Source organism: Malaclemys terrapin, chromosome 16, assembly GCF_027887155.1.
Source record: "Malaclemys terrapin pileata isolate rMalTer1 chromosome 16, rMalTer1.hap1, whole genome shotgun sequence".
NCBI lineage: Eukaryota > Metazoa > Chordata > Testudines > Emydidae > Malaclemys > Malaclemys terrapin.
In genome coordinates, this window is record NC_071520.1 from 2,985,687 (window position 1) to 3,010,280 (window position 24,594).

The 24,594-nt window shown below is 57.8% G+C and overlaps 1 protein-coding gene across 3 annotated transcripts in view; it reads right to left on the bottom strand.

The window, feature by feature from the left end:
- Window positions 1-5,479: 5,479 nt before the first annotated feature.
- The window catches only part of RASAL1 (RAS protein activator like 1), a 131,401-nt gene continuing 112,286 nt past the window's right edge, over window positions 5,480-24,594 (bottom strand). For all 3 annotated transcript variants that reach the window (XM_054006780.1, XM_054006779.1, XM_054006777.1), the window contains 7 exons: window positions 19,961-20,105; window positions 15,295-15,467; window positions 14,624-14,761; window positions 13,916-14,051; window positions 13,099-13,219; window positions 10,857-10,933; window positions 5,480-8,406 (listed from right to left, as the gene is read on the bottom strand). In XM_054006780.1, the coding sequence (XP_053862755.1) occupies window positions 8,267-8,406; window positions 10,857-10,933; window positions 13,099-13,219; window positions 13,916-14,051; window positions 14,624-14,761; window positions 15,295-15,467; window positions 19,961-20,105 (930 nt within the window). In that variant the 3' untranslated portion in view covers window positions 5,480-8,266. The remainder of the gene's footprint in view (window positions 8,407-10,856; window positions 10,934-13,098; window positions 13,220-13,915; window positions 14,052-14,623; window positions 14,762-15,294; window positions 15,468-19,960; window positions 20,106-24,594) is intronic.

Sequence of the window (24,594 nt, forward strand, 5' to 3'; positions counted from 1 at the left end):
GCAGCTCAGGGCTGAGAGCAGCTGGGGCTTTCCCTACAGCCAGGGGTTCCACCCCTTTCCCTGCCGCGTTTCCTGCTAGCAGAGCCTGGGCCTGCAGCAGCTGGGAGCTCCCCACATGCAAACCATTCTGCAGGTCCCATTGCTGGCGGGGGGAGAAAACCAGTGTTGCATGGTCAGTAGTTTCTCGGTACCAGCCCCTCTGGCGGCCGGAAGCCCCTGCTCTAGTACTGCGCTGTGCAATGCAGGGTGACGTGCCAAGGAATCAATCTTTCATGCTTTGCTTTGTGCAGGCCTGGAATGGGGCTGCAGCAAAGGCCTAATCGCCCAGCAAGGTTGGCCCAGCTCACATCCCCTGCAGGCCGAGGAGCTAGGGCTTCCCAAGGCTGCAGAGAGTCTCCGAGGGACAGCTGAACTGGATTGGTTTCCCAGACTCCACTACTGGGAGCCTGCATGCAGCACTGCACCTCAGGGGTGCACCCTAAGGGATATGCACATGCATGTGCACACGGGGAATTGTACACTCATCCCCCCAGGAACACCTCACCCTCCCAACACACACAGCAACCCCTGGCCCGAGTGGACGTGCGCACAGAGTCCCCTGCAGGAGTGTTGCACGTAGGATCCAGGCAGTGCCGATGTCCTTCCCCTGGTTGCCCCGGCAATGCCCCAGTGCCTATCGGGGGGCAGAGCCGAATGCCCTGTGCTGCTCGGGCTCTGCGGTACAGCGAGGGGTCTCTGGCAGCAAACGGCGGCAGGTGCTGGCTGCTTGGTCAGGAACCCCTGCTAGATTGGCTGCAGCAAGTGTGGGGTTTGGGGCCAGAAAAGGGGCTCCCAAGCAGGCCCTCTCTCTCTCTCTCTCACACACACGCGCGCTCCCCAGAGTGAGCAGCCCCATGTCTGACGGGGACAGGAAGGCAGAGGGCACACCCAGCAGTGGACATCCAAGAGGCCAGGCAGGTAACCCAGCTGATTTATGAGCTATTTACTGCGGGTGCGTCCCAGGGCTCGGCACCTCCCCTGGGAGCAGAGGCTTGCAGCTGGTGAGGGGAATGTGCTAAACACAGCGAATACGACATTTGTCTGCACAGCCAGGGCTGCCGTGGGCTCTGGGCTCGCTCTAACCTCAAGGGAAGATTGCCCAGCCCCAGGATAGACGGTGCTCACTGACCGATCAGTTGTTTGCTCCTCATTGTTCCGTGGGTAGCCCAGGCCTTATTTCTTGCCTTGTAGTGAGCCCCAGGTCGGAGACAGAGGTGTTAGGTTCCTCATGGGCTTTCCCCGCAATGCGGTCAGCATTAGTTCAGCATTTTCCCAGTAGTAGTGCATGTATCGTCACATCCCCCCGGAGGTGAGGGCTGCCATTAGCCCCATTTTACAGCTGGGCAAACCGAGAGATTCCAGTCAAATGTAGCCACTACTTTTGGATGCCCACTTGGAGACACCTGGGACCTGATTGTTCAGAGTTCTTCGTATTCCACGGCTCTGCGGTCAAAGCCCAGCTCCCATTGCCTGCAGCTGTGCGTGCTGAGCACTTCTGCGAATCAGAGCACAGGAGCCGAGTCAGACACCCAGACAAATGCGGAGCACACACTTCGTGCTCACGTGGAAAGTCTGGGTTGGGACTTGCCCAGAATCACACAGGCACTCGGTGGCAGAGGCAGGGATAGAGTCCAGCTCTCCAGGGCAGCAGGCAACTGCCTTAACCAGGAGACCAGCTTTTCTCTTCCTGCAAGCCCCTGCCTCCTTAACTCACAACAGTGAGGCAGGGGCCCTACAGACCTTCCCTAGCAACTTCGATTCCTCCCAGTACAGGTCCATCCTGGGCACTCAGTTGGGCAGGGGTCCTAGGGGCAAAAATAGTATGTGCTCATGTCATTAAAGACTGTATCACAAAGCCCAGGCATAAGGAGGCTGAATTAAGGTTGCAATACAACCTTAATACCGGTATTTCCTAATGTTTGTGTGTTAGGGTCTGGCTACACTTGCAGATGTAGAGCGCCGGGCGTTAAACCCGCCTTCGGAGAGCGCAGTAGGGAAAGCGCTGCAGTCTGTCCACACTGACCGCTGCTTGTGCACTGGCGTGGCCACATTAGCGGCATTGGGAGTGGTGCATTATGGGCAGCTATCCCAGCATGCAAGTGGCTGTAACATGCTTTTCAAATAGGGGGGTGGGGTGGAGTGTGACAGGAAGTGTGTTGTGTGTATGTGGGGGGAGAGAGAGTGGGTTTTTGGGGTGCTGAGAGTGTGTCAGCATGCTGTCTGGTAAGTTCAGACCCCCCCCCCTTCCCTCCTGCCTCTCTCTCACTCACTGGAGCTGATAAGCAGCTGGCTTCTCCGAAACAGAGCTTTGAAAGGGCATTTCCACATTCCTGCAGCCGATTGCACAACAATGACAAGAGAGGCCACTCTTGACTTAAGGGGATTATGGGATGCTTCCGGAGGCTGATCATAGCGCAGTGATGCAACACCTCGTTCACACTGACGCTGCGGCGCTCGGGGGGGGGGGGGGGGCGCAGCAAACGTTATTCCTCTCGCCGAGGTGGAGAACCAGCAGCACTGTAGCTGCGGAGTCAGAGCGCTCTACGTGCCTTACCAGTGTGGACGGGGAGTGAGCTAGGGCGCCTGGGGCTGCTTTATTGCGCTGTAACTCGCAAGTGTAGCCAAGGCCTTAGACTTTGCAACTTTCATTACCCTCTTTGAACAGTTTTTGTGTGTGATTTCCTCGGTTTTAAACAAAAGCAAACTAAAAACCAAAATTCCACCCACATGGGTCATCAGCAGGGTTGGAACCTTTAGATCCACCACACAGATCTCTGCCACTTGAACTAAAGGGGTAATTGAGAGCAGCAGAAGGTTGTCTGCCTCTAGGTGGCCCAGCACAAGGTGAGACACTTTTCAGTGGTTTTCACAGATATCTGCAGACAGCAGAGGACTGGTGAGACTCTTGGGTCCAGTCCGGGCTCTAGTGGGCACAGACTCTTCTGCCCAGTTCTCGCCAACCTGTCCCTGTCCCAGTTCGGGCTACTTGCATCTCCCCCACGCTCCCCAAATTAAAAACAAAACAAAACAACCCCCCCACACACACACAGACACATCCTCCCGCCCCCCCCCCCCCCCCGAGGGGACATGCGCACAGAGCTGAGGCCACGAGCAAAGCCCCAGGCATGGGGTGGCAGCAGAGTCCGGGGCATGGGACAGCAGCCAAGACCCCAGGCGTGCAGGATGACAGCCGGAGCCCCTGGGTGCATGGGGTGGCAGCCAGGATCCTGGGCATGGGACCGGCAACCGAGACTCCGGGTGCGGGACTGGGAGTCCAGGGTGCTGCAGCACCCCCCCACACCCTTAAATCCTGCACCTATAAGTACGGCCCCCACACCTATACTTTGGCAGTCATGCGTCTAACTGTATTCCCACAGGTCCCTGCCTGGGCCATCTCACCAAGCCCCTCTCACATCTTGGATCAGCAGGGGGCATTAGTCCAGGAGCCTCTGTAGGGCTTGCCTGGAGGTGCCACCAACCACCCAACCTGGCAAGTGAGTCAGGCCTATACAGGTCCTGCATAGGCCAGAGCTCACGCTGCTCTGCGGCTGTTCTCTAGGCTGTGCCCCAAGGCAAAATCCTCATTATATCAGCATGGAGTCCCCCGCAGAGACACTTCCAGAAAGGAGAGCCAAGTGCACTTAAGAGCCTTGAACACAGCCCTAGCTAACAAGCTTTCTCCCCTTCCCAAGCCTGTCTGGGAGCCCACGCCCCCCTCAACTCCAGTTCCTGTGTAGTTATGGTGACGTCCCACATGTCACTAGAGGAACTGTGGGGAGGCAGCTCATGCAAATGAAGCTCCCTTTGCACCCGCTGGGGGTAGCGCGTGCCCTCCCTCTGGCCATAGGCTCACACTGACAGGGCCGCCTGCTTTGAGCAGCCAAGGAGAATGCGGCTCAGCACCAAGCGTGGTGACCCTCGGGGAACCCAGCAGATCTCCTGGTCAAAACGTGCTCAAACCCCACCAGGCAAAACCCGGGGCTTCTCCATGCGCCGGCTGAGCCTAGCCCCCACCCAACACACTAGTCTCGGTGGTGCTGGCTAGGCCCAAGGCTGCCCAGCACAAGGCCCAGTTTTCAGTTACTTACAACTTTGGCAGCTGTGACCTGTGCGGGCTAACGTTGTTCACCTGGCTCAGGCTGACTATCTGGGCACGCTCAGCCAAGCCAGCTGCGCCGTGCTGAGACGCAAGTGAGGGACGAATACATTGTTCTGCCTGTGTTCAAGAATCCCATCAGCAGGTTCTTTGGGAAGCTCTCGCACCCCGTGCTTTGGGGCAGAGACTTGACGTTTGGCAGGGGGTTGCCCTGGCTGTCAGGGACGTGCCTTTCGCCAGCCCCCGGGATACCCACCCCAGATTGGCCAAAGCCTTCGAGAAACTGCACTTTGCACCTGTTCAGTAGAGGATTCTTACCAGCTAAACTCCCCCAAGGCTCCATCGTTACCGGGCACAGAGCAGCCCTTGCCTGGCAATTGCAGCTCTGGGCTGCAGTAGGCCGTGCCAGGTCCAGTGCTCAGCATCTGAACTGGGAGTAGGGAGACCCTCTGTTCTGGGCTCTCAGTGCCCAGGCAACATGGAGGAGGAAGCCGCCTAACTTGAATGCAGAGGGGCCAAGGGCTGGACCGGGGAGGGGGTAGCAGGGAGTAGATTTGGGACAGGAGCTGGGGGGCTGGGATTGGAGGCTGGCAAAGCGGGAGAGCTGGGGCTGGGGGAAGACTGGGACTGGGACTGGGAGGCAGTAGATGGGGGACAGACTGCGATTGGATGAGGAGTCAGGGGTGGGAGACTGGGAGTGGCTGGGCAGAGACGAGGGGACTCTGAGGACACACCAGTATCCCAGGGAGGGAGATTGGGACTGACAGTGGCGATGGGAAATGGGGGGCGGGGCACAGATTGGACGAGAAGCTGGGAGGTGGAGAACTGGGACTGGCTGGACATGGGGCCTGGAAATGGGAGTGGGAGGTGACTTGGCCAGCGAGTCCAGAGGGGTGAGACTGGTACTTGCTGGGCAAGGAAACTGGGACTGGTACGAGAAGCCTGAGGAATGGAGACTAGGACTGGCTAGGCATGGCCAATGGGACAAGAAGTCAGGGGTAGGGAAGAGACAGGACCAAGACAGGGACAGGTTGGAGGGGACAGGACAGAAATGGGCACACTTTGGAAAAGGGGGCAGAAAAGTCTGTGTCCACCACAACACCCCTTCTCAGTGCCTGGAATTGGATCTGATTCCTGCATCTCATCCTTCTTCTCTCAGCAAATAGCTGTGAAAGCCACTAGCAAAGTATCCCCCCCCTTCCCCCCGTAGTGCTGGTCTACAGAGGCTAACAACCTACTACTGCTAACACTTACTCCAGTAGCAGAGGCCTCTGGGTTGCAGCTAAAGGTTCCAACCTTGCGGGGCCATGGGGATGTCAGTATGATGTCACATGATGGACCATCTGTTTTTGAAGTTTGCTTTATTAAAAAGTTAGGAAATTACACACAAAAACCTACGTTACAACAACATTGAGGTTCCAACGTCGAGTGCTCAAAAGTTAAGAAATGCCAGAATTAAGGATGCCTGTGGAACCCTAATTTGGCCCTGTGTGTACGCATTATGTAGAGTCTTCGATAACACGCCTGCCTTATTCAGCGCATAGAATGGACCTTGGGAGGGTCCATCCTATGCGCTGAATAGGGCTGGCTCCAGCTTGCCAAGCAGGTGCTTGGGGCGGCCACTCCAGAGAGGGGCGGCAGGTCCAGCTATTCGGCGGCAATTCGGCGGACGGTCTCTCACTCCCGCTCGGAGCAAAGGACCTCCCGCCGAATTGCCACCGCAGATCGCGATCGCGGCTTTTTTTTTTTTTTTTCACCGCTTGGGGCGGCAAAAACCCTGGAGCCGGCCCTGGTGAGGGCGGTGCAGGGGCGGGAAGAGGTGTGCCAGGGGCGGGGGGGGTCGAGCACCCACCGGGTAGAGGGGAAGTTGGCGCCTATATTGGGCACCTAAAATTAGTGGACACCTTTGACTTTAATCTTTGCGCGTCAGTTTGCCTTCTGTAAAAGAGGGAGCACAGTACCCACTTAGCTGAAGCGAAATGAATTAATGCTTGTGAAGCACTGATACTATAGCCATGAGTGCCGGGAAAACGCCCATGAAGAAACTAGTCTGTCTCCAGAGGGTTTGAATAATGGCTGGGACCACACACTGAGCACTGGCTCACTGCTCCTTCAGTGAGCATGGCCCCTCCTCTGCCCAGGGCCCTGGAATGGCAGACCGACCCATACACACCGGGGGGCTGAATTCAGGGTGCCTGGGCCTCCTTGCTTCCAGCGCTTCTTAATGTTTGAGTGCTTCACTTGGCAACTTTATTACAGTTCTTTTAACATCGTTTGTGTGTGTGACATATACAGAGAGATGCACAATAGACAGAGAGGAGTGTGCAAATCTATCTAGGGCAGTGGTCTGGGAACCCTGGGCGTCCGTGGATGATGTCTAAGGGTCCGCGAAAGACTGTGACTGAAAACTAACAGCATTCAGCTATATATACAGACAACTGATTTCCAAAGGGGTCCGCAAATGAGAACCATTGATCTAGGTTAACTCCAAAGCCCCCCTACCCCGGATAGCCAGTGAGCCAGTCTGCAAGAGGTCTGCCTCCTGCCTTGACAACCCCAACCTGGCCATTTGGCACCAGCCGGGGCACGCTGGTTCTGTTCCCAATGGCACATGCAGGCAGGGGTGTCCATTTGCTATCCACGGGGTGCAGCGAGCTGAGCGGACCAGTTGCCCCCTTGGTCAGAGCTTTGCCCTGGAGAGGGGCTGGGGAAGCTCTCTGCTGGCACTGTCAGTCTCACATTCATCAGGGCTTTGGGCTGCTTCGGGCGTTCACATTCAGCCGCACTCACCCTGCTCTGGCCCCATCACACCTCACGTTGCTCCAGGATCTGTCTGTTTGTCCAGCCTGCTTCAAGTTGGTTTCTTTGCCCTGTTCTGGCCTATTACCAGAGTTCCTCCGAATGATGTAGGCTTCTCGCCATGCGCAGGTGAGCTGGGTGAGACGTCCCTGGAGTAGCCCCCTCTCGCTTCCCGAGCAGGACTTTGGCACAAGCAACGAGGGGTCCAGCTGGGTTTTAGGCTCAGCCCTGTGCACACAGGGCAGGCTGGGGGCGCCCAGTGGGGCTGTGTGGATAGCCACGCAGTGCACACGTGGATGGAGTGTCAGGGCAGTGAGTTAAAGGAGCACCCAGCAGATGCAGGGCCCTGGGTTCCTTCTCCAAGCACAGCCCAGGTGGGCTCCCCACCCACTGCGCTCTAGGCACAAGATGGAGGAGTTTAACCCTCCAATGGCAGAGCTTAGATTTCCCACCCCCAGGAGGTGCTGGGGAGAGCCACGTTCATGGTGGCTGGCCCATGGGCCAGCGCAGGTGGAATTGGGGCAGAGAGACGGGCTGGCGGAGGTTGGCCTGCAGGCCAGACAGCTTTCTGTGCCCAGCCAGGAGTGCTGTGGGGCCGCGGTCTGGCCCACGCGCTATTCCAGCCAAGAGCCCGGCTCTTGTTCAGAGGCTCATGGCTAGGGGCTCACCATCCGTTAGAGACACAAGCGCCTCCCCTCGCCCAGTGGCCACGAAGGCTGGAATGTGGGGTGGGAAAGGCACCAACGGGGGTGGGGGGGGGTGAGCTGTCTTCGGGAGCCAGGGGCAGGCTGTTTGTCACCCGCATGCGCCTCCGGGACACCAGGCACTGGCTGGCTGCGCACATGGACTGAGGTTCAGCGGGAAGGCCTGTGTGGCAAGGTCGGGTACAGCCTGCAGGAGGATGGCACTGGGGGATGGGCACAGCTAACCTGTCCAGGCCCTGGCATTAGAGGGACGGATCCTGGCTCTGTCCCACAGGGAAAAGGACAGCAAGGAGGTTGGCTGGTGGGGTTCACGGTGGGGTTCATGGAGGGTTTCAAGCGCCATCTGATGGTTGATTTGGGCGCTACAGCAGGCCACCGGGAGGCAGGAGAGCAGGACGCACTAGGCCACCTCTTGTTGGTGCCTTCTCTTGCTGTGGCCCATCATCTCTGGCCTGAGCTGTGGCTTGGCCACGTGGCCACTGCCATCGCCACTCCCAGCCCAGAGCGCGGTGACAAGTGAGCCAGTGTCTCCCAGCACCAGGGCCCACTCCCTTGCGCCATCGTCAGGTGGGCACGGTCCAACAGAGGCGCCAGGGAGGGATGGGGTGGGGAAGAGGGAGGAGGCTTCTCAGGGGTGGTGAGAGTCATTGTCTGCCTCCTCCTTCTCCCGGCGCTCGAAGGCGCTGTGGGCACGCTCCAGGGCTTGTATGACGTTCAGCAGGCGGGCAGCAGCAGCCATCTGGCGGTCCTGGCAGGAACGGCCTTGCTCTGCAGGACAGAGGGAGAGGAGTGTAGTGAAGGAGAGGGGCAACCAGCCCACAGTTCCTTCTGCAGGCACAGGCAAGGGAGCGGGCCGGCCGGGCTCAGGTCAGACCCACATGCTCACTCCCATGCCTAGCTCCCCGCTAGGCTCACTCCCACCAGGCCAGGCTGGGCCAGCTAGTGCCGACGGATCCCTGCCCGGCCCATCGGCCCTCACCTGGCCCCATGCCGGTTGAGCCTGGGCTGGAAGCCAGCAGGCGGATAGGGACAGGGCGGGAGAGGCTCGCAGGGACAGGGAGCAACTGGCAATGCTCAGCCACTCTCCATAGGGGGCACGGGCGGCTTTGCACGGAGCCCCTGCCCAGTCCTCTTGGGCTGCGACATGGTCACTGGGTGGGTAGGGAAACAGCGTGGGTGGGGGGGAGAGCTCCCCATCAGAGAATGGCTCGGAGCAGCAGTGACGGCGCGCCAGCCCCAGCACAGCAAGACTCAGGCCTTCGCCCAATGCAGCAACCACCCCCCACTCGCCCCCCCCAACCCTCAGGGCAGTGCAGAGCTGTCGCCCCCGGCCCCCAGTGCAGCACAGAGCTGCCGCCCCCCGCCCCCAGTGCAGCGCAGACCTGCCGCCCCCGGCCCCCGGTGCAGCGCAGAGCTGGCGCCCCCGGCCCCCGGTGCAGCGCAGACCTGCCGCCCCCGGCCCCCAGGGCAGCGCAGACCTGCCGCCCCCGGCCCCCGGTGCAGCGCAGAGCTGGCGCCCCCCGCCCCCGGTGCAGCGCAGACCTGGCGCCCCCCGCCCCCGGTGCAGCGCAGACCTGGCGCCCCCCGCCCCCGGTGCAGCGCAGACCTGGCGCCCCCGGCCCCCGGTGCAGCGCAGACCTGCCGCCCCCGGCCCCCGGTGCAGCGCAGACCTGCCGCCCCCGGCCCCCGGTGCAGCGCAGAGCTGTCGCCCCCGGCCCCCGGTGCAGCGCAGAGCTGCCGCCCCCGGCCCCCGGTGCAGCGCAGAGCTGCCATCCCCAACCCCCAGGGCAGCTCTGTAGTGCACTGAGGGTCCCAGCCTGGAGCAGCCTCCTACACCCCAAACCTAGGGTTACCATATTTCAGCAAGCAAAAAAGAGGACGGGAGGAGCCCCGCCCTAGCCCCGCCCCTGCCCCTCCCACTTCCCGCCCCCCCAGAAACCCCAACCCTCCCCCCATTCCTTGTCCCCTGACTGCCCCCTCCTGGGACCCTGCCCCTAACTGCCCCCCAGGACTCCACCCCCTATCTAAGCCTCCCTGCCTCTTGTCCCCTGACTGCCCCAACCCTTATCCACCCCCCCCACCCCCAGACAGACCCCTGGGACTCCCACGCCCCATCCAACCACTCCCCACCCCCTGACAGCCCCCCCCAGAACTCCTGACCCATCTAAACCCCTCTGCTCTCTGTCCCCTGACTGCTCCGATCCCTCTCCCCACCCCTGCCCCCTGACAGCTCCCCCCCAGAACTCCCAGCCCCCCGCTCCTTGTCCCCTGACTGCCCCCTCCTGGGACCCCTGCTCCTAACTGCCCTCCAGAACCCCACCCCCTACCTAAGACTCCCTGTTCCTTGTCCCCTGACTGCCCCCTCCTAAGAACCCCCCAAATGCCCCACAGGATCCTACCCCCTACCTGTACCCTGACTGCCCAAAACTTTCTCCACTCCCCCCAAAAAGCCCCCCCCCCGTTTCTTGACTGCCCCCTCCAGAACCTCCCTGCCCCTTCTCCTGCCCCCTGGCCCCCTTACCCACCGCTCAGAACAGGGTGTTGGGCTCTGTGCGAGCCGGACACGTCAGCGCAACACAAAACCCGGTCCCTGGCCCTGCACAGTGCTGCCGGACCGGGACACTGGGCTGCAAGGGAGCTGCCGGCTCAGAATGCAGGGAGGGGGGGTGGGAGGAGGAAGCTGCTCCGGAGTCCAGCCCGTGAATTCCCTGCAGCCCTCCCAGCCGCTCGCTCTGCTCTGCCGGGGGAGGGGGAAATCCCGGACATTGTGAGTGCTTTACAAATTCCCCCCAGACGCTATTTTTAGCACAAAAAGGAGGACATGTCCGGGTAAATCCGGACGAATGGTAACCCTACCCAAACCCCTTATCCCCAGCTCCACCCCAGAGCCCTCACCCCTTCCCGCATCCCAACCCACTGCCTCAGCCCGGAGCCCCTCCCGCACCCTGACCGCCTCATTTCTGGCCCTACCCCGGAGCCCGCACCCCCTCCCACACCTCAGCCCGGTGAAAATGAGCGAGTGAGTGAGGGTCGGGAGAGTGAGCAAGAGGGCGGGAGGGATGGAGTGAGCAGGAGGTGGGGGCCTCGGAGAAGGGCCTGGGCAGGGGCGGGGCCTAAGAGGAGGAATGGGGTGGGGGCGGGGCAAGGGCGTTCGGTTTTGTACTAGTAGATAGTTGGCATCCCTAGCTGAGTGCTCTGGTGGGGAGGGGGCTCCATACCTCCCTGGGCACGAGTACCAGGCCCCCTCTCCTGCTCCGGCGCCAGCCCCGCATCTGAACACTCAATGTACTTCTCCCTGTGGAGAGAGGAGACACGTGAGTTCTTAGGGGCAGGGGCATTAGCTACTGTCTGTCTGTACAGCCCCACGTGCCAGGGATCCCCCACCCTGTCTGTATGCCAACCCCTCATCCTGGCCCTTATAGCCCCACACGCAAGGGAGTCCCCCACCCTGGTCCGTACGCCCCCCCCCCCATTCTGGCCCTGGTCTGTACAGCTTCACACGCAAGCGTACCCTCCACCCCGGTCCGTACGGCCCCCTGCCTTGGCCCTGGTCTGTACAGCCCCACGCGCAAGGGAGCCCACCGTCCTGGACTGTATGCCCCCTCCCACCCCAGCCCCGGTCTGTACAGCCCCATGCGCAGGGGGCTCCCAGTCCTGATGGCCCCATGCAAGGGCCCCCTCACCCCGGCCTGTATGGCCCCCTGCACCAATCCCAGTCTGTACAGTCCCACCTAGTCTGAACAGCCATGAGTGCAATGGGGCCGCAGCCTAGCTCGCCTGATATAATAATAAACCAAAGGTGAGAAGGGGTGTTCAGAGCACAGGACTTGGGACCCCTCCCTCTCTCCTCTCCCCTGGGCTGTTACAGGCTCAGATTACTAGAGCAGGGTGTCCAGGAATCCACATAACCTGCTGGGGTCCAGGTCGCTGACTGGTTCTCCTGCCTTTTAGTCTCGCCTTGGGGCCATTTATGGGCTGGAATGAGATGGAAGCGGCTCTCCCCAGGGGTTCCCCCAGGTGTTGTCCCAATTGCCCCCCCATTCCCTTCAGTGGCACAGGCTCGAGGCCTGCACACCCTGTGCTGGGGAGATCGCGTGGGTTCAGTGACAGAACCAGCATTTCCCACTAGCACTCCCGTCACTGCTCACGCTGCCCCAATGGGAGACTTCCCGAGACCCTGCATGCAGGCAGGGGAGACACCGGGCAGACGCGCCCCCAGAAACGATGATCAACACCCATGACCTGTGACAGCATCTGCAGGGACCCCCCCTGTGCTAGGTGCAAACACCAAACAGAAGGCTGGTCCCTGCCCTGAAAAGCCTGCGAGCTACCGACGGACGGAGCCTCTGTGCTCCAGAACCCTCCAGAAGAGGAGCAGGTGCAAGGCCTAGCACATCTGTCTGGGTCTCCTCAGGTGCACCCACCACCAAAGGGTCCTGACTTGCTCCAAGCAGGGTTAGACAACATGACACTGAGAGCTCCTGAGCTCAGGCTACACTACGGTTTCCACCTTGCTGCCAGCACCAATGGGCAGTTAGGGCTCCTAATTTCCCTAGTGTAGACAAGGCCCCCCCTGCAACGGCACAGGATGCCCCCATCTGATGCTATGGGTAGGAGCTCCGGTGGAGGACAACATCCCTGCAGGTCAGGACTGGAGGGACCCTTCCTCTCCAGCCCCAGAGGGAGGGGGCAGTTGGGGAGGAATCCCAAGATCCCGTGTGGGGTGCAGGGGATCCCCCGAGTCCAAGGAGCCTCTTGGGCCATGGGAGGAAGACCCGTAACCCTCCTCATGCTGCTGACTACATAAGGGCTTTCTCAAGGGTAACAATTTAGGGAGGGGAGACCTCTGGTGGTGGGAACTGGGAAGCCAGGCAAGGTGAAGCCAGAGGCTGCACTCCAGTCCGGCTCACGCCCTATTCAGAGGTTAGTGCTGCCTCCTACTGGGGGTGGAAGAGGATGGGGGGTACAAGTGTTTGAGCAGGGGCTGCTCCCAGGAGAAAGGTGTGACCGCTGCAGGCTGAGATAACTGGGCTAATGATCAATGCCAGCTGCAACCGAAACCCTCCTCCCCGGGAAGCAGGGCAGGGGCTCCCCCCAGCAGCTTGGCAGAGAGACGAGGGGAAGGGGAATGGGATGGCAGTTAATAGCCCTGCAAGGGGGGCATCTGAAACCAGCCCCAGCCCCTCAGAACCACCCCAGATCCCCCCCCCCACCCTGAGCCCCAGGATTAGAACTCAGCGCCCCTCCCTGGGGCCCCGATCCTGCCCAGACATGGAGTAGCCCCTGCTCTGGTGCCCAAGCTCTCCTCCCTGCCCCAGGCTCTATGGCTTCCCTACTCATCATGGCAAGTCCCCCCACCATGCCAGCCACAGGGTGACCACTGCCCCCGCCATGCACAATCCCTGGCCATGGCCCTGCCCCCGCCAACATTACCTGCCCTCGCCCCTCAGCTGCACTGACCTGAGCTTGTCTCTCGCCAGCAAGAGCTGCCCGTACACCATCTGGGTCTCGGCATCCGGGTCGAGGGGGTCGCTCCAGTCCCCCAGGGTCATGGCAGAGTGAGTCCGGCTGCAGCCGTGCACTGGGGGCAGGACAGAGAGGACTGTTCCAATGAGCCCCAAGGCGCGGGCAGGAGGGGCTGCCATGCAGGGTACGGGGTGGGCCAGGGGCCCTGCCTGCAAGGGTCTAGGAGCAGAGCGGGTTGCTCCTGACTAGCCAATCAGCCTCCAGGGAAGCCCTCTCCCCCATCTCCCCCAAGGCCATGGGGGAGGGAGATCCATCCTCCCAGCCAGTGGGGACTGGTCAGGGCTCCCGCCAGGGCCCACTACTACTGCTCTGCCACCAGGCTGCTGGGTTAACAGCTGCTTGGGGCAGATGTGTGGCCTTTGCTACCCGCCCCCAGCCCCAGGGGCTGCGCCAGTGCGGTCTAGTGGATTGAGCACTTGAGTGGAGCTTGGGAGACTTGGGTTCTGTTCCCAGCCCTGCCACTGGCCTGCTGGGTGACCTTGGGCAAGTCATTCCCCTTCTCCGTACCTCAGTTTCTCATCTGCGCAATGGGGGTAATGCTAGTGCTGTCCTGTGTGAAGTACTTTGAGCTGTGCTGGGTGTTATAGGGGGAAGGGGCCTGGATCTCCCGACCCTTATCCAGCTCCACCTATCCCCAAGCGGAGAAGCAGCAGCGGCATAGAGAGGTCTCTGGGTCGAAAAAGCCCCTTCCCTTGCCAAAGCCCAGTGGGCTGAAGTTGCAGCAGCCCTGTAGCTGGCAGGGGCCAGTTACCTGTGCGGTCGGGCTGCAGGCAGCAGGTCCAGCGGTTGCCCCGGAAGGCACCCGGGTGGCAAGAGGGCAGCATGCGCTCATTGCAGATGCTGGCCTTGCGGATGGCTGACAGCCACTGGTTCAACTCGTTCACATTCTGCTGGAGACAGGGGAGTCTCAGCCAGGAAGGATGGTGCTGCTTCCCCTCCCCAGCCCCCAGGGATACAACCCAGCCCCCCAGGGTTCTAGTCCTGACTCCGGCCTGCTGGGTGACCTTGGGCAAGTCCCGCCTCCTTTGGTGCCTCAATTTCCCCATCTACACCTCAGCACAGACTGTTCCAGGCTGCAGTGTGATCCATGGATTGGATGCGACTCATACAGATTTTCACCCCTCCTTCTTTTCTCATGTCATGGCCAGCCAGAATCCTGCCCCCCCTCCCTCCCTGCAGTTTGGCAATGGCCTCGGTTAGGAACAGACCCTCTGCTGCCTCCGCCCGACAAGTCCAACCTGGCAGCTGGGTGGTACTGCCCAGGGCTCCAAGTCCCAGGGGCCCACTGACACCGCGGTCGCACTAGGAGCCACCATGGGTTGAACTAAAGCATGAAGGCCCCCAAGTGGGGGTCCTGGCAGGCCCTGTCCTCCCAGAGGCGCACACTGGGCAGCAGGTGGCGCTGGCTCAGCAGACTGGTGACCACGCTGCCAGGGCCATCTCCCTGGCGGGAACTCGCCTTGCACTGGATGTACATGGTGCGCAGCTGCCCTTCGTTGTCCTGCGTTATGATCTGCATCATGTGTGGCTGCTGGAAGGCGTTTTCGTCCACCCTCTCCACGGCGCAGATCCGCTGGATGGGGATGGAGGAGCGAACCTGCACGAAGAAACAATGGGGAGCAGGGCTGGTAGAGCGGGGGGAGGGCCAATGGGATTGAGGGGCATCAGCAGAGCTGGGGGGAGGGGGGGCCCAGGGCTGGCATAGCAGCGGGGGGTGGGATTGAGGGGCGCCGGCAGAGCTGGGGGAAGGGGGAGCCCAGGGCTGGTGTAGCAGAGGGGGGGGATTGAGGGGCGCTGGCAGAGCTGGGGGAAGGGGGAGCCCAGGGCTGGTGTAGCAGAGGGGGGGGATTGAGGGGCGCTGGCAGAGCTGGGGGAAGGGGGAGCCCAGGGCTGGTGTGGCAGCGGGGGGGGGGGGTGTTTGAGGGACACCGGTAGAGTTTCGGGTAGCCCAGGGCTGGTATAGCAGTGGGGGGGGGGACAGACTGGGATTGCGGGGCAGAGCTCCACAGCAGAGACCCAGTCCATGCTCTGCCTGCCTCCCGCTAGCATGACCCTCCCGTCCCTGAGCTTGGCTCTAGTGAGTGGCAGCGCCCAGGTCTCCGTTCTCAAGGGCACTGGGGGGACACACACCTGCCACTCTGGGGACTTGGAATAGGAGAGGGTCTCGCTGCTCAGCCAGAAGTAGCGTTTCTTGAAGGTGAAGCGCGGGAGCAGGTGAAGCCCCTCGGCCTTGCGCTTGTGCAGGTAGCCCTCCTTGATGGTGACCGAGGGGTGGAAGAGCGTCCGGGGCTGGGCCTTGCCCGCTGTGTGGAGAAGAGAGTGGGGTTACCCCGTCTGTCTGCCTGGTGAAACTCCAGCACCTGCACCAGGCCAGGTTTTGCCTGACAACGACCCCCCTGGACCCAGGGAGAGGTGTGCTCTGGTGCCTACATGCTGGGGAAGCCAGGGTCTGCATCACTTCCCCACCCCAGGCCAGGGCCATGACGCACAGTCAATGCCGGGCTCCCTCTGGGCAGACCCAGGCTAAATGAGTGGGAGGCTGGATTATCTGCCCAGCCCAGAGGAGAGCGAGCCCTGGCCAAGCACAGGGAGAGGGGCTGCCCCCCAGGCCCCCCCCCAGGGGGCCGAGTGATCTGCCCTGCAGCACCCCCAGCCCCCAACCAAGAGCGCGGCCATTTCTGCAGTCAGTCATTGACCCCAATTACAGCGGGCCTGGCGTGCAGTAGCCGTGGAGCTGGGGTACGGGCTGCCCTTGCAGGAGGGGCTGCTGAGACCCGAGGCACACACAGGAATTGTTCAGGGCAGTTTGGTCACTTGGATCCACACTCGTCCTGGAAACCCCCTTGTCCCCGGGCCCCCCAGAGCCAGGCTTAATGGCAGGAATGGCCCATTCTCCAATGGCCGAAGCACACACAGTGTTCCCCAGAAGGGGGCGCCATTTTCCTGCTGATCCCAGCCCTCCACACAGGACTCTCCACAAAGCTCTGCATTTTAATTAGTAATCGGGGCAGGGAGAGCGGTGCCCATCTCACCCCTTGCCCGGGCTGGCTCTCCTGGGAGTCAATCGCAGGGGATTTCAGCTGCTCTGCTTCCAAACGGACCCAGCAAGTCTGGGGGGCACAAACACATGAGCTGGCCAAGCTTTTCCAACCCAGGCAGTGCTCCGGGCATCAGATCAGTGTGGGGCGCTTCCAGTCTCAGCCTAACCTGCCCCCGCAGGGCTACAAGGGCACAACGGAGCCTCTGCAGAAGCCCTAAGGAAAGGGTCCAGCCTGGCCCAGTCAGAAGGGGAAGCTGCTGAATGGAAAGGAGCAAAGGCAGATCTGGCACTGACTGGGACCTGTGGGGCACCTAATGACACCAGGGTGAGCTGGGTGTGCCAGGACAGCAGGGGCGAGGCTGGCGGGACTCAGAGCTGCAGTCTGACTCTTGCGAGAGAGACTGGCCATGGGCTGCTCCTCTAATGGCCTGACTCAAAGTCCAGGGAGTCGTTCCCCTGACTGTGGGTTTGGGCTGAGGGCCCAGGTGTGCTGTACGGGATGGAGAATGGGCTGGCTCTGGTCCTTCAACGTCCTCCCTGCCCACAACGCCTGCCCAATGTGCTCACCCCTGGTGCTGCACAACTCCCTGTTCTGCACCAGCCAGGCCATGGCCAGCCCGTGAGCGCCCTGCATGGTTAGACTGTCAGCTGGCCTTGGTGCAGAGCTGGGACTGAACTGTGCTTAGCTGTGCCACAGGGACTCTGCCGCTGGACTGGGCTTTGGAACCTGGCTAAGACACTTGGGTCCTGTCCGGTCCGGGCTCAGGCCAGCCACGTTAGGAGAGCAGCAGCCCTGAGGTAAGAAGCAGAAAGTCTCATCCTCACATTCCATCTAAATGGCATCAAAACAATGTAATATCGGGCTGTTACGGAGGCTCCCGTCCCAATAGTGCCCAGCATCACCAGAGAAAGAAACAGATCATGAGACGTTTAGGGAGGACGTTGTTTGACAGCATTCTGTCTGGCAAGGAATCGCCTAACAGCTGTGATTGTGAAATCTATCCTTCGATTGTTTTGCCTTCATGGTCCCAGCTTCTCTATTGTTTATCTGGCTGGTTCTTTGATGGTTTTTGCCTGTTGCAGCATTAATTTTGCAAGATTTAAATAAGCTCAGGTGGTGGGGGTGGTTGCGTAAAGAGTGGTTTGGTAATGGGCTGGGCTGGGTGAAAAATGCTGGTTTGCAGGACTTTCGTTTACAACGGCTGGTGACAGTAGAGCTAAGCAGGACTCAAGTTTCACTATAATAACTGGGGTCCAAAAGGAATTTCTCGAGGCTCCAGGGCACAGCCCACGATCAGAGCTGCCAGACCTCAACCCCCTGCCAACTACATCGTGCAGAAGCTGGGGTCTCTGGAGGACCTGATCCTGGCTGGCCACTAGGAAAAGGCCGTCTGATTATGGGGAGTGGTGAGCACTGTATGCTTAGCGTGTGTGTTCTGCTTAGGTAACTGTTAATAGCGGTTAAGGATATTACTGCGTAAGGCTCTTTCACTGGTAAAAGGCCCCGCAAACCCGCAGAAGATTACACCCTGAGCCCTAGGAACTGGGTATGGGTGGCCTGGAGCCCTAGGAGCTGGGAAAGTGTGGAGGTGCCTAAATTAACCGAGTTACACCTTGTAACGGTGGGATGCTGTAGAGTGTGCAGGTACCAGCGCCCGCTGCAAGATCAGCCCATGCCCTTCCCATGCCCAGCGCTATCGTGTTGTGTCCGGGGCCCACGACACAGGAGCTGTTCGTAGCACGGACAGGGCCCCAGATGACTGGGAGTTGCATGGCTGGGGCGGCATGTGAGGCCGTGGTAACTCAGTTGATCTCTAGAGGAAGCAGCTGGTCTCCTGGTACCCAAGGGTTGCCCCCTCCGGGGACGGGCAGAGAATCCAGCCTCCATGCTCATTTAATCCTGGATCAGTCCCTCACAGCGTTCTCCTTCTAGCCCCCGCCCTGCCCCCCACGCCATGCTCAGTCTGAGAGACAAGCTGTGCCCACCAATCCTGGAGGATGCTCCCTAACCCCCCCCATGGCCCTGGGGACCCCAGACCCTGCACTGGGGGGTAGGGAACATAGAGAAAGCAGATGATTTCTAGCCATCACCTTCCTCACTGTCTGGCAACAACTGCTGATTTGAATCCCCTTTAAATACCAAACGAGCAGGGAACTGGTGAGAAACACCATCAAGGGCTGCACACTCCGGGCTCCATCCTGAGGAGTGCTGAGTACCCGGCCACTCCCACTGACATCCACCCCAGGTGCTTGGCGCTGCTCGGCCCAAGCCTTTCGCCGCTGACAGCACAGGGTGGCAGGGTCTGGGTGGAAACTCAGTTCCCTCCTTCCTCAGGGGCAAGGGGCAGGAAGCGGAGGCTGCCCCAGGGAGGGCGAGGACTGAGGGCCCTGCGTGGGGCAGCATGGAGATGGAATCCCCCTTCCCAAGGGTGGGAGAGGGTCCGGGCTACAGTGCCAGCGCTCTCGCTCCAGGACAGACCAGCGGCTCCTCCAGGTCACAGGCCGTGGCTGCGCGGCAAGAAGACGGCAAGGGACTGGGGTCCTGCACAGCTGTGGGATCTGAGAGAGGGACCCTCCCAGTCCAGGGCCCTGCATGCGCTCGTCCCCCTCCAGAGACTGGACAGCAGCTAGCAAGGCTCCCTGCCCTACCTCCTCTGGGGCAGCCCCCTGCACACCCTGACAGTCACCACAGCTCTGCTCCAGCCTCCCGGCCAAGCCCCTCTCTGCTCTTCCCCTGCCCACGCCGGAGCGAGCCCGGCAGACTCACCCACCTTGACGGCTACATTATGCAGCTGTCATATGGGATCGAGTCAGCGCACTGAGCTGGGGGAGCAGCTCCCAGCCATGGCCGCACTGGACACATTGCAAGAAACAGCCCACTCCCACACCTCGCCTGGCGCCCAGACCACCTCCCCTTCCCTCTGGCTGGAGATGGGGGCTGTCTCTCCCGCACTGAAGTGCAGGGATGGGACACCAAAGGGGCAATGGTGCTGGAGCTGAGTGTGGGCTGGAGACACCGCCTAGGACGCCCTGAACCCTTCCAAGGTTTGGCGCAGAGCCGGCAGGACTGAGGGATGTGAGGGGCCGGACGATCAGCTGGGTGTCAGTTTGATGTATCTTTCCGTGACATCCTGCCAGTCACACACAAGAGATGGTCGCCTCTTTGCCCTGCTAGTGCAGTGACTGTGCTCCAGCCCCATCGCACCCGCTTTCAGCAAACGCTCGACTGACCGAGCTTCGAGGCAAAGAAACATTTCCATGGTTGTCCATTCAGAGAGCAGAAACACCACCATGTGCCTGACCTGACCAATGGCGACAGACGCACAGCTTAGCTTGCAAACTGATTGGACAGAGGATTCGGAATTCAGGGGCCAGCTCCACCAAGGGATTTAGGGTCCTACAGATTCCATGGAAGAAGGAGTCTAACAACTTTGGTGGCTCTGGCTGGGGGATGGAAGGGGCGCCCTGTCTGCTCCCAAAGGTGCTGCCGGCACCCGACTGCCCAGCTGCGGTCACAATGCGGCTTCGGGGAGCTGAGGCCACTGCTCTGTGGCGTGACTTCCCCGCTGCCTGAGACGGGTCGGCATAGGCCCCACATCCCTCTCCCTTTGCCCGCTGGTGGCACCCAGAGGCACCACCTGGGCCGGAGCCCCCTTGTGCTGAGTGCCACCTTCTTTGCATCCGGCAGCATCAATACTTGCAGCAAGCCCAGGGCAGGAAAGGGGGCGGCCTAAGCCCAGCGCATCAGGGACTCACCACTCTCGCTGTCCACGTCGATGAGCTTGTCCAGGAAATCCTTGACACGGGTGATGCTGGGAAGGATGAAGGGGTGCAGCGGAGCCATCCACTGCTCCTTGCCATATCCCAGCTGCAGGCCGAGGTTGCCAATGCTCTGCACTGCCTGCCAGGGAGAGGAGCAGCGAGGGGGGTCACAGTGCAGCCACGGGATCTGCAGGACGTCTCTCCAGCCTGGCTCAAGCCCCACCAAGGCTTTGTACCCTTTGCTGGACAGGGTCAGTACCATCCCAGGCCACGAGCATCCCAGGGAAAACCAGGCCAGTGGCTACTGGAATGGAGATGATCACATGCCATCTATGCTGCCTTCCCTTTGCCTGTGTATTGCCCTTGGGACAGGGACCTGCCTGGCTGGCACAGGCTCTGAGTAGTACAGACTAGCAGCAAGAACTGGCATGCATTGTCTTAGAGGTGGAAAATTTGGGGAGATGTTCACCCCCCCTCCCCCTGCCTCCTCTCGGACCCCCAGCAGAGCAAAAGGAAAGGGGAGTAGGGGAGGTTTTGGGTGGGACGCAGGGAGGGTCTGGGCAGCTTGGAGGCGGGAGAGAGAGCGAGGCAGGATCTGATGAGAAACAGTCAAATGAAAAGAAGTCCCATTCAATTACATCAGAAAAGAAGTCCCATTCAATTACATCATGTAATGGCAGACAGCTAAAAGGTGACAAGTTTTTAAAGTGCTTATATACCAATGCTAGAAGTCTAAAATAATAAGATGGCTGAACTTGAGTGCCTTGTATTAAATGACGATATTGATATAACAGGCATCACAGAAACTTGGTGGAACGAGGATAATTAATGGGACTCAGTAATACCCAGGGTACAAAATATATCGGAAGGACAGAACAGGTCGTGCTGGTGGGGGAGGGGCACTATATGTGAAAGAAAGCATAGAATCAAATGAAGTAAAAATCTTAAATGAACCAAACTGTCCCATAGAAGCTCTATGGATAGTAATTCCATGCTCTAATAATAAGAATATAGCAGTAGGGATATATTACCGACCACCTGGCCAGGATGGTGATAGTGACTGTGAAATGCTCAGGGAGATTAGAGAGGCTATTAAAATAAAAAACTCAATAATAATGGGGGATTTCAGTTATCCCCATATTGACTGGGTACATGTCACCTCAGGACAAGATGCAGAGATAAAGTTTCTTGACACCGTAAATGACTGCTTCTTGGAGCAGCGAGTCCTGGAACCCACAAGAGGACAGACAATTCTTGATTTAGCCCTAAGTGGAGCACAGGATCAGGTCCAAGAGGTGAATATAGCTGAACTGCTTGGTAATAGTGACCATAATATCATTAAATTTAACATCCCTGTGATGGGGAAAACACCACAGCAGCCCAACACTGTAGCGTTTAATTTCAGAAAGGGGACTATACAAAAATGAGGAGGTTAGTTAAACAGAAATTAAAAGGTACAGCGCAAAAAATGAAATCCCTGCAAGCTGCATGGAAACTTTTTAAAGACACCATAACAGAGCTCAACTTAAATGTATCCCCCAAATTAAACAACATAGTAAAAGAACCAAAAATGTGCCACCATGGCTAAACAACAAAGTAAAAGAAGCACTGAGAGGCAAAAAAGGCATCCTTTAAAAAGTGGACGTTAAATCCTAGTGAGGAAAATAGAAAGGGGCATAAACTCTGGCAAATGAAGTGTAAAAATACAATTAGGAAGGTCAAAAAAGAATTTGAAGAACAGCTAGCCAAAGACTCAAAATTTATAGCAAAAAAATTTTTAAGTACGTCAGAAGCAGGAAGCCTGCTAAACAACCAGTGAGGCCACTGGACGACCAAGATGCTAAAGGAGCACTCAAGGGTGATAAGGCCATTGCAGAGAAACTAAATGAATTCTTTGCATTGGTCTTCACAGCTGAGGATGTGAGGGAGATTCCCAAACCTGAGCTATTCTTTTTAGGTGACAAATCTGAGGAACTGTCCCAGATTGAGGTGTCATTAGAGGAGGTTTTGGAACAAATTAATAAACTAAACAGTAATAAGTCACCAGGACCAGACAGTATTCACCCAAGAGTTCTGAATGAACTCAGATGTGAAACTGTAGAACTACTAACCTATCATTTAAACCAGCTTCTTTAGCTATCCTCTAGTCATCTGGTAATGTGATGCCAATTTTTAACAATTACAGGCCGGTAAGCCTGACTTCAGTACCAGGCAAACTGGTTGAAACTATAGTAAAGAACAAAATTGTCAGATGAACATAAGTTGTTGGGGAAGAGTCAACATGGTTTTTGTAAAGGGAAATCATGCCTCACCAATCTACTAGAATTCTTTGAGGGGGTCAACAAGCATGAGGACAAGGGGGATCCAGTGGATATAATGTACTTAGATTTGTAGATAGGAAACAAAGGGTAGGAATAAATGATCAGTTTTCAGAATGGAGAGAGGTAAATAGTGGTGTCCCCCAGGGGTCTGTACTAGGACCAGTCCTATTTGACATATTCATAAATGATCTGGAAAAAGGGGTAAATAGTGAGGTGGCAAAATTTGCAGACGATACAAAACTTCTCAAGATAGTTAAGTCCCAGGCAGACTGCGAAGAGCTACAAAAGGTTCTCTCAAAACTGGGTGACTGGGCAACAAAATGGCAGATGAAATCCAATGTTGATAAATGCAAAGTAATGCACATTGGAAAGCATAATCCCAACTGTACATATAAAATGATGGGGTCTAAATTAGCTGTTATCACTCAAGAAAGAGATCTTGGAGTCATTTTGGATAGTTCTCTGAAAACATCCACTCAATGTGCAGCGGCAGTCAAAAAAGCAAACAGAATGTTGGGAATCATTAAGAAAAGGATAGATAATAAGACAGAAAATATCATATGGCATCTATATAAATCGATGGTATGTCCACTTCCTGAATAATGCATGCAGATGTGGTCGCTCCATCTCAAAAAAGATATATTGGAATTGGAAAAGGTTCAGAAAAGGGCAACAAAAATGATTAGGGGTATGGAACAGCTTCCATATGAGGAGAGATTAAGAAGACTGGGACTTTTCAGATTGGAAAAGAGACGACCAGGGGGGATATGATAGAGGTCTATAAAATTATGACTTTTGTGGAGAAAGTAAATAAGGAAGTGTTATTTACTCCTTCTCATAACTCAAGAACTAGGGGTCACCAAATGAAATGAATAGGCAGCAGGTTTAAACAAACAAAAGGAAGTGTTTCTTCATACAACGCATAGTCAGTCTGTGGAACTCTTTGCTAGAGGATGTTGTGAAGGCCAAGACTATATAACAGGGTTCAAAAAAGAACTAGATAAATTAATGGAGGATAGGTCCATCAATGGCTATTAGCCAGGATGGGCAGGGATGGCGTCCCTAGCCTCTGTTTGTCAGAATCTGGGGCACCTGGCATTGACTACTGTCAGAATACAGGATACTGGGCTAGATGGACCTGTGGTCTGACCCAGTCTGGCCGCTCTTATGTTCTCCTATTCCCCCACTTCTTTTCATAGAATATCAGGGTTGGAAGGGACCTCAGGAGGTCATCTAGTCCAACCCCCTGCTCAAAGCAGGACCAATTCCCAACTAAATCATCCCAGCCAGGGCTTTGTCAAGCCTGACCTTAAAAACCTCTAAGGAAGGAGATTGCACCACCTCCTTAGGTAACCCATTCCAGTGCTTCACCACCCTCCTAGTGAAAAAGTTTTTCCTAATATCCAACCTAAACCTCCCCCATTGCAACTTGAGACCATTACTCCTTGTTCTGTCATCAGGTACCACTGAGAACAGTCTAGATCCATCCTCTTTGGAACCCCCTTTCAGGTAGTTGAAGGCAGCTATCAAATCCCCCTCATTCTTCTCTTCTGCAGACTAAACAATCCCAGTTCCCTCAGCCTCTCCTCATAAGTCATGTGCTCCAGCCCCCTAATCAGTTTTGTTGCCCTCTGCTGGACTCTTTCCAATTTTTCCACATCTTTCTTGTAGTGTGGGGCCCAAAACTGGACATAGTACTCCAGCTGAGGCCTCACCAATGTCGAATATAGGGGAACGATCACGTCCCTCGATCTGCTGGCAATGCCCCTACTTATACAGCCCAAAATGCCGTTAGCCTTCTTGGCAACAAGGGCACACTGTTGATTCATATCCAGCTTCTCGTCCACTGTAACCCCTAGGTCCTTTTCTGCAGAACTGCTTCCTAGCCATTCAGTCCCTAGTCTATAACAGTGCATGGGATTCTTCCATCCTAAGTGCAGGACTCTGCACTTATCCTTGTTGAACCTCATCAGGTTTCTTTTGGCCCAATCCTCTAATTTGTCTAGGTCCCTCTGTATCCTATCTCTCTACCCTCCAGCGTATCTACCACTCCTCCCAGTTTAGCCGTTGATCACTACCTGTTGAGCCCGACGATCTAGCCAGCTTTCTATCCACCTTATAGTCCATTCATCCAGCCCAAACTTCTTTAACTTGCTGGCAAGAATACTGTGGGAGACTGTATCTTTTCTTCTCCTCTCTCCTTCCCCTCACATTACCCTCCCCCCCCTCATCTCTCCCTACATCTCCCCCACCCCCGCTCAGGGCCACCCAGAGAGGGGGGCAAGTGGGGCAATTTGCCCCGGGCCC